At 42.3% G+C, this 9687-nt stretch overlaps 1 protein-coding gene across 1 annotated transcript in view; it reads left to right on the top strand.

Moving 5' to 3' along the window:
• Positions 1 to 2892: 2892 nt before the first annotated feature.
• IL11 (interleukin 11) overlaps positions 2893 to 9687 on the top strand; it is a 73799-nt gene continuing 67004 nt past the window's right edge. Inside the window, exons 1-3 of the mRNA XM_075279050.1 lie at positions 2893 to 2905; positions 3318 to 3481; positions 4019 to 4105. Coding sequence (XP_075135151.1) covers positions 2893 to 2905; positions 3318 to 3481; positions 4019 to 4105 — 264 coding nt within the window. The remainder of the gene's footprint in view (positions 2906 to 3317; positions 3482 to 4018; positions 4106 to 9687) is intronic.

Raw genomic sequence — 9687 nt, 5'->3', positions numbered from 1 at the left:
TCCATATCCATACACCTTTAAATGTAGTGGCTTGAGTAATGGGTGTTCACTTAATCAACCTACGAAAGGCACTTATGCGCCATCATATGGCAAACCGTGAAAACCGATTTAATACAATTATAAGGATTATGAACTTTGACATTTTTAAATCCTTTAGTTCATAAATTATTTTTTATTCTTTATACATTGCTTATTTTTTATTTTCCGCTTAAATCCTAGTTTTAAATTGAGTTTGCACGTCTATCACGTAATTTATATTGATGCATTACTTGTTGGTTTTACTTTTCGGTCTTTTAGATAATTTATTGATTACTCTAAATTCATTTCTCATATATCTACATCTATTCGAGATAATTGAGGTTGTTTACCTTTAAGGGATAAGCCCACAACCAAATAACTTATCTTATCCTCATATAATTCACTGCATAGAGATCCATGCCGGGAAAATCTTGAGCCCCCAGTATTGTTGAAACTCAGGAGCGCTACTTCTAAGTTGTTGACGCGGGCACATACAGCCACGGCGCCCGTACGGAATGATCGCCAGTGTGCATGCGCGGGCAGACTAACCCACGCATGCGTGCATTGCACTGCGCGTGCGCTCCCCCCGGCCGCGTGGGCAAAGCTCCCCACGCCCACCAATGTAATAAGACTGCTTACCGCCGAAGGGACGACACACATCTGGCCGTCCAGAGCAGGTGAGCAGGTCAGTTTGACCACATACTTATTCAAACGCTCCTGATAGGTAAGAGTTTCCACTTCACCTTACCTGTAACTGATGTATTTATTAAAATTTTACACATATATCCTAAGGGGTTTTACATAGAATTCTGTAGATTCACTATTACACCAAATATGGTCTTTTTAATCAGAAATATCTAATGACCTTTGAGCTCCAAGGGGCCCTTAACCTTTGAAGATCATTCATGTGTCCCACAATAGAAACAGATGGGAATGCTGTATAGAGAGATGTTTGCCATTAGCAATGGTCATCTAGTTTTAAAGCTTTTTTAAGATATCTAATATTAAACCTACATTTGATGTTACCATTCTTTATAAGGATCACTGAATTTGGTAAACTGTTGGTCCTTCATATGACTTGAATAGTTTTTTTTATGTGATGTTTACGGTTTGTGTAAAAAAAAGATGTGTATTTGTTGTATTTTATACTGTTTTTACAGTTCCTTTTGCACTTGAAAAAGGGCTATTTGTGTCAGAAATGCGTTGTGCTGAACTCTAATAAAGTGGATATCAACTGATTCAAGTGAAGCGCTGTCCTTTATCTTGGTCCTTGCATATATCTTCCACACCACTGGTGAATAAGGATCCAGCTGCTTTGCCACACTTGGGGAGGAACCCCCTGTGATTGGTTCCCAAGCCCATATGGTAGTTGTGAATTTTTCACAACTCCACCAGTTGAGAGCATACTAAACAATTGTCAGTATACCCTCACCTAGACCAGTCAATACTACACTATATACTGCTTGGCGCTGTCTTGCCTTTTTGTTTTCACTTGTAAAAACCAAAATCATCCAGTAGGCGCAGTGCTTCTTTAATATAATGAGAGCTATTTTGAACAATTTTACCCCTTCTTTTATCTGCAGGGTGGATAGTTATGTCAAGGTTGCATATAAGTTGTGTTAAAGGGAGTCTGTCATTAGAATACCGTTTTTAGCTAAACCTATATTAGCATAGCATTAAGAAAGGCTATTCTTCCTACCTACCTACCTTTAGAATTCTTCTCCACGCTGCCGTTCGGTAGATATTCCCAGTTTCTTCATTATGGTAATGAGTTTTCACAGCACTGGGGCACGGTCTCCAGCGCTCAAACAGCATTGGGGGCTTTCCCTATGCTATGAGAAAACTCTCCAGCGCCGCCTTCTTGTTCTCCGCCTCTTCTCTCCTGTTTGGCCACAGGAAAATGGCCAACTGCGCCCACTGAGGCTTGGCAACAGCTTAACTACAGCTTTTGAAATGAAGTTGGCTGATGCAACTACAAGATACATAACTATGGGTGCTAGTATGATACATTTCCTTGTAAATGTGCCATATCTGGCATTGCAAGAAATGTGTGGTCTGGTGTATGCCACCTAAACAAAGTGCTAATTGAAGGTCATTCATTCTGTATATAAAAGTACATGTCAGGACTTGTGTTTAATTAACAAAAAAACTGTATTAATTTGTCATTTGGCACTCAAAAGGTGACTGTCCTAAGTGCAGATAAAACACATATTGTGAGTTAAAGAAGAATTTGGCACTTAAACGGTTACTGTTATGTGACTTTGGCAATGTGTATGTAAAAATTATTCAATGCTGCAAAAAAGGAAAATAACAACAATGTGATTTGCAACACCAGACAAGTAGGTCAAACAGTGTGTATGAACCCCCCCAAAAAAACAAACAAACAAACAAACAAAAAAAAACTGTACTACAGCAAACAAATGGTTCAGTGATTATCCTGACTGCATACCAATACAATGTTGTGATGATGTTCACTGGGATGTTGAGCCATGCTGATTCCAGTGCCGTAGCGAGCTGCGCTAGGTTACGCGGTTGAGGATCCATGGCGCGAACAAAACGATTGAGGTGGTCCCACAGATTCTTCATTGGGTTTAAGTCCGGGGAATCTTCTGGCCAAGGGAGTACGGTAAACTCATCCTAGTGCTCCTCGAACCACGCACGTACAATGCGAGCTTTATGACACGTCGCATTGTCCTGTTGGTAGATGCCGTCATCCTGAGGAAAAACAATTCGCATGTAGGGGTGAACATGGTATGCATGGATAGATGCATACGTGTGTTGCTCTATCGTGCCTTCCACAATGATGAGTGCACCCAGATGGTCGATGCCTTCTGCGATTGGTTATTTAACGATGACATCAGTGGTCACATTAATATGACTGGACCGTGTATGTGTCATGTCAAAACCAGGAAATTATTTCCTTTGAAGTTTATTTTGTATATTGTGTTTTTTAGTTTATTTTGTTCCTACTACATATCTGTTGTGTTCTACTTTGCAATGTACTTGCAATGTACTTTGCAAAGTAAAACATACTATCAACAATTCTTCTTAAGAATATTGGTACTAGTCAATATCTAATAGAAGTAAATTTGTATCTAGTCTCTGTTGTTGTTTTTTTTTAAATTAATGCTTGAGTACTTTTACCTGATATCTGTTATATATTTTTGCCTTTTATTTTTTTCATGTTTATAATTGTGGAACTCAATAAATGTGGCTTATGGTTTTTAGAACAGTTAGAACAGTTTCTGATTTAAATATATATGTATTGTTTGCAGTTAACTTTTTTCTTCTCTTTTCAGGCAGCTTCTACCAGACATTTCTAACTATTATGAGTATATATGAAGGAATATGGTCAATTCCCCTAATGAAGCCTAGACCTTCAGACCCTAAAGCAGATTTTGACATTGTATCAAACATGGCAAAGCATCTTTTAAGTGATACCAAGCATCTCTACAACAACTTTGTAAGTCCATCCTCTAAAAATTATTCTTATCAATTACTAGATATAGATAAACTACTCTTCTTTGCTGAATGAACTATGAGTGCATTGGCCCATATTTATTTAGGCAGATGCACCATTAAAGTAGCCAAAAATGCACCTCAACTTGGCCCATTTTTGGTGCACTGTGGTGCTTTTAGCCTCTCTGCCCTGCTCGCCAATTTTTTAGAGATTGGACAGAGTGAGGTGGGAATCTAGATAGGGCAGGGTGGGGATTTACTATAATTCATGGTAGAAAACTGGCATGAGATATAATAGAAATCTATACCAGTCCTTACTTGAGCTAGAATTACTAGTAGTTGTGCATCTGGCAGGGGATGAACTGTTCAAATTTTGTAAAATTTGCTAACGACTTTACTGCCATGAACCCTATTTCTAGAATACGCTACGTAATCATTACATTTAAGTATATATGTGTTTAGTAGGTTATCTAATTGTTATGTGTTAAATAATGTGTTTTTATTTACATTTTTATATTGTAAATAATGTGTATTTTTACAGAAGACTAAGTATCCATATGAAGGAGAGCACAAGTTAGAAAGTTTACCAATACTCTCTATAAATGCTGCAGAATTGTCTACTATTCAGGTAATCGGGACTCGTTTGTTTTTAAATAACCTTTTTAAAAATCTCTCTACTCAGTCTCTCTTTTAAGGGGATCCTATCATTCAAACTCATTTTTTTTCTCACTAACACATCGGAATAGCCTTAAGAATGGCTATTCTTCGCTTACCTTTCGATGTCTTCTCCGCGTCTCTTGAGGTCCCGGTTTTTATCGGTATGCAAATGAGTTCTCTCAAAGCACTGGGGGCGGGCCCCAGCACTCAAACAGCACTGGGGCCGTCCCCAATGCTGTGAGAGAACTCTCTCCGGCACCGCCTCCATCTTCTTCAGCAACGGCCTCTTCACGCGTCTTCTTCCGGCGTGCAGTGGGTCAAAATTCAACGCATGCGCAAGTCGGCTCTGTACTCCATAGAACTACAGGAGCTCTGTAATCCATAGAACTACAGGAGCGTACTGCGCATGCTCGCGTAAGTGGCCACAAAAAATGCCCGCGGCCGAGTGCTGTTTGAGCAGTGGGGTACGCCCCCAGTGTTGCGAGAGAACTCATTTGCATACCGACAAAAAACGGGATTTCAAGCGAACAGCGGAGAAGACATCGAAAAGTAAGAATAGAATGTCCAAGAAGTGGACATGAGTTCATCACCTTTCAATGGTAGATGTTGTATTATCTAATATATATATATATATATATATATATATATATATATATATTTATATTTAGATGTTATCGTTCATTGTAACTCTGCTTGTGAATATAATGAGGCAATAACTATAGGCGATTATGTTGTAACAGATTGTTTATACCATAATCTATTTGGTACTGGTTAAACCAGGATGCAGAGTATAAGGGATTTACCATTTAGTCCCTATATAAGGATGTGGACTTTGGTGCAGGGGATTCCCAGATTGCGACAGTATGACTGTGTAACAGCAGAACGTAGAGGCTAGCCAGCAGTTAATTATTTAAGTAACTAGCAGGAGAACCCGGCTTCGCACGGGTATATTTCATTTTTTGTTTGTGTAGTGGCCCCATAAGAATTGTCCAATTTTGCACTGGTGTATTTTGTATATCGTTTGTGTGTCCATAAGCGTCATGTGATCATGTGTATTTAATTTCGAATATCAGTGAAAAACCTGCGATCTGTTGTTATGGAGATCTGGAGTAAAGCTGTGTGTATGTGACCTTGTGTAACAGTGTCATTCACAGCGCCCTGCCCTTTAAGACTGACATAAAGTAGTGAAGAAAAATGGCTGGGTTGCTATGGAAACCTGGAGTAAAACTCTAATATGTGGTACTCTGTTAAGAGCCATGTATCTAATCCTCCGGCGTGTGGTACTGTGTGCTGACACATGTATCTCTTCCACTGGCATGTGGTACTGTCTGGAGTGGTGCGTATCTAATCCTCTAGCGTGTGGTACTGTGTGCAGTGGTGCGTATCTAATCCTCCCTTGTATGGTATTGTGTGCATTGGTGCATATCTAATCCTCTGGCGTCTGATACTGTGTGCTAACATGTGTATCCAATCCTCTGGCGTGTGGTACTTTGTGCAGACGTGCGTATCTAATCCTCTGGAATGTGCAACTGTGTGCAGACGTGCATATCTAATACTTTGGCATATGGAACTGTGTGCAGATGCATGTATCTTATCCTATGGCATGTGATACTGTGTGCTGACCTGTGTGTCTAATCCTCCAGCGTGTGGTACTTTGTGCAGACATGTGTATCTAATCCTGTGGCATGTGTAACTGTGTGCATTGGCATGCATCCAATCCTCCGGCATGTGGTATTGTGTGCAGTGGCATGTATCTAATCCTGCGGCATGTGGAACTGTGTGCAGACGTGCATATCTAATCCTCTGGTGTGTGGTATTGTGTTAAGACGTGCGTATCTAATCCTTCCGGCTTGTGATACTGTGTGAAGACGCACATACTTAATCCTTTGGCGTGTGATATTGTGTGCTAACCTGTGTACCTAATCCTCTGGCGTGTGGTAGTTTGTGCAGACACACGTATCTAATCCTCTGGCATGTGGAACTGTGTGCAGATGCGCGTATCTCGTAACTTGGCATGTGGAACTGTGTGCAGACATATCTAATCTTTAGCCATGTGGTACTTTGTGCAGACGCACGTATCTAATCATTTGGCGTGTGATACTGTGTACTGACCTTTGTATCTAATCCTTCAGCGTGTGGTACTGTGTGCAGACGTGCGTATCTAATCCTTTATGTTGTGGAACTGTGTGCAGACGTGCATATATAATCCTCTGGCGTGTGAAACTGTGTGCAGACACGTGTATATGATCCTCTGACATCTGATACTGTGTGTTGATCTGTGTATCTAATCCTCTGATGTGTGTATCTCAGTTTGTATATCAGCGTTGGGTCGTACATGTGGAGTGACAGTGTGTATGGCAGTTGGAATATGAGTGAAAGACTTGCAGGTTTGTTTTGGCTAATGGGGGGGCTGTTGGGAAAGCTGTATCTCCGGAACAGTACGTCCAAGTGAGTTGCATTCTAATTTTAAACCTTGCCGGACACCTGAAGGATCTGTGTGCCAAATTTGGTGAAGATCGGTCCCGTTGTTTGGTCGCGCATAGAGAACAGACAGACAGACAGACAAGAATTCATTTTTATAATATAGAGAGAAAAGGGGTTAGAGATAAGAAGATAAAGACTTAAAGGAATTAAGTCTAATAAGAACACAGATCCAAGGAAATGAGCAGATGGAAAATTAAGGAAAACATCCTTGATAACATGTAACAAAGGCAAAGGGACCCAAGGAATTTAGGAGGATGTACAAATGGAAACAGAGTCCCTGAGGTTCCATACTACTTATGTACCTATGATAAATAGCAAAAAGTTTAGGTAAGAACAAGAAATGTTGGATGAGTTAACCCCTACATCTCTTCACTACACTTTATGGACAAATAGTTCCACCTAATGTAACTTTAGGGTCCTAGCTCGCTGTTTACGTGGTCCCCTGGTTTTCACATATAACCACTATACAGGGAACTGGTCTTTGCTGCAGGGGACTGCTACAGTGCTACCTTTTAGAAATATTCATGGTGTAGGTAAAAGCTACCCAAAGGCCAGAGACACACAGATGCGAAGCACCTCTGTCAGGGAAAAAATTAAGGTCAAGTCTGGTATGAAAATATGAAGCCAAAAAGTCATATATGGAAGATTAGCAGGTCAGAAAAGAACTGTCAAGCTAAGAACCTATGTTACTGAAGTGCAGTGCAGAGGGCTGAATAGGTTGAAATAGATGTGAGGAGCTTGTGAGTGGCTGGGAAGGGCTTACATATGTACTCGTTTAACTCTGAAGTTGCTGAGAGCAAGTTTACGCCCGACCTTCAGATGGACCCATCTGCTTTGGTTGTATGAGGAAATCTAGTTGGAGAATCATAGGATGCATGGGAAGAAACTAAGATAGCTAGGACCTGCTGGGAGTAGTAGGACAGGCAGGGCCGCTATCAGGAATTTTGGGGCCCCATACAGCCTAAGTGTCTGGCCCCCCCTCCCCCGCCATTTTAAAACTACCTTATTTTGCGTCATACCAATTATGTATTACATTTCCCTTTATTTAGCAGCATTTCAAGGCTTAATCAGATTCTATTTGCAGGTAAAATCTGCTACATGTGACAGCGCCTATAGAGAGCCAACACCATTTATAAGAGCCCTCCTAATAAATCCTCAGGGCTTATTCACATTGCGTTTTTGGCCTCCCTTGCCAGAATCCGTTGGTAACCAGTCAGAATCAGCTGTCAACTTAGCCCTGCACGAAGAACTGGCCATTAAAAAAAAAAGGGGGGCCTGCAGTTCTCCATGCAGGGATAAGTGGGGAGCTGATTGTGACTGGTTACCAACGTATCCCGGCAAGGGAGGCCAAAAACGCAATGTGAACACTCCTTTAAAGTGAAAGTCCCACCCCCAAACAGGCTGCTATGCTAGTAACATAGCAGCCTACATCATTATTATTCTCCAGCTAAAAACTTATATATTATATATTTTTGCCCCAGTTCCCTCTCCGCAGTGCCGCACACCCGATGTCCCAACAATACCCCCCGTCCACCTTCTAACATCTTTCCATTGCCCCCTGTACCCATACCTCTCAACTTTTGAAGAACCAAAAGAGGGACAAAATGTGAAATTTAGCCCCAACCACTGTTATGTTGACTTCGACCACTCAATTTTCCATTTGCCCGCACACTGTATAATCCTCCTACAGTCACCCGTAAATTATATGTCCCCCTCCGTCTCTCCCCCAGCGTCATATACACCCTTCATCTGCCCCCAGATTCATGTCCCCTCCATCTCTGCCCCCAGATTCATGTCCCCTCCATTTCTGCCCAGATTCATGTCCCCACATCTCTGCCCCCAGATTCATGTCCCTCCATCTCTGCCCCAGATTCATGTCCCACCATCTCTGCCCCCAGATTCATGTCCCCCCATCTCTGCCCCCAGATTCATGTCCCCTCCATCTCTGCCCCCAGATTCATGTCCTCACATCTCTGCCCCCAGATTCATGTCCCTCCATTTCTGCCCACAGATTCATGTCCCTCCATCTCTGCCCCCAGATTCATGTCCCTCCATCTCTGCCCCCAGATTCATGTCCCCCATCTCTGCCCCCAGATTAATGTCCCCTCCATCTCTGCCCCCAGATTCATGTCCCCCCATCTCTGCCCCCAGATTCATGTCCCTCCATCTCTGCCCCCAGATTCATGTCCTCTCCATCTCTGCCCCCAGATCCATGTCCCCTCCATTTCTGTCCACAGATTCATGTCCTCACATCTCTGCCCCCAGATTCATGTCCTCACATCTCTGCCCCCAGATTCATGTCCTCACATCTCTGCCCCCAGATTCATGTCTTCAGCTGCATATGTGTCAGCGAGAGAGGCGTGCAGTGGCGAAGCGAGGAGCTGACCTGTGTCAGCTCCTCGCTTCAGCCGCGTATGTGTTCAACTCAGATCTGCGTCCTCTGGATGCAGATCTGAGTTGAAACAGGACATACAATGACTGCTGCTGGCGCCAGGGGGCCGGCACACGATGGCGGGCCAAAACCGGGCCCCCCCATTTTTAAATTTGGCCGGGCCCCTGACGCCAGTAGCAGTAGTACTGGCCTATCAGCGGCCCTGAGGACAGGTTGGATAAAGGCACAGGTCCATCAAGTCTAACCTATAGGGTTGTAGGGTTATAACCCTACAATGTTGATCAAGAGGAAGGAGAACAACTCATTGATCTGCTGACGTACCCATGTGAGGGGGAAAAAAAGTTCTTTCCGAAGTCTAAACCTGGCAATCAGTATAAAACCCAGGATCAACTTGTCTTCATCAAAATCTTAAAACCCAAAAGCTTAAAACCCACCATCACCACAATCTATCAGGTAGGTAAAGAAGAACGGCATCTCTCCAAAGAACTTCCATAAAAATTAACTTTTAATCCATAAAGTTAAAAATACAGCCAAATAAGTGGTGAAGAAAAAAAGAAAGTGAAGAATACATTTAAAAAACGCCAGACATAGAAGGGAATGCAATTTGATTTTTGGAGCACAGGTTTAGATGGTTTGGTTTTTGAGCAGAGCCCTGAAATGCTAGTAAAGTGAAATCC

This window comes from Leptodactylus fuscus, chromosome 6 (genome assembly GCF_031893055.1).
Source record: "Leptodactylus fuscus isolate aLepFus1 chromosome 6, aLepFus1.hap2, whole genome shotgun sequence".
Lineage (NCBI taxonomy): Eukaryota > Metazoa > Chordata > Amphibia > Anura > Leptodactylidae > Leptodactylus > Leptodactylus fuscus.
Note: the sequence above shows the minus strand (reverse complement) of the source record. Positions and strands in the feature narration are given on the sequence as shown.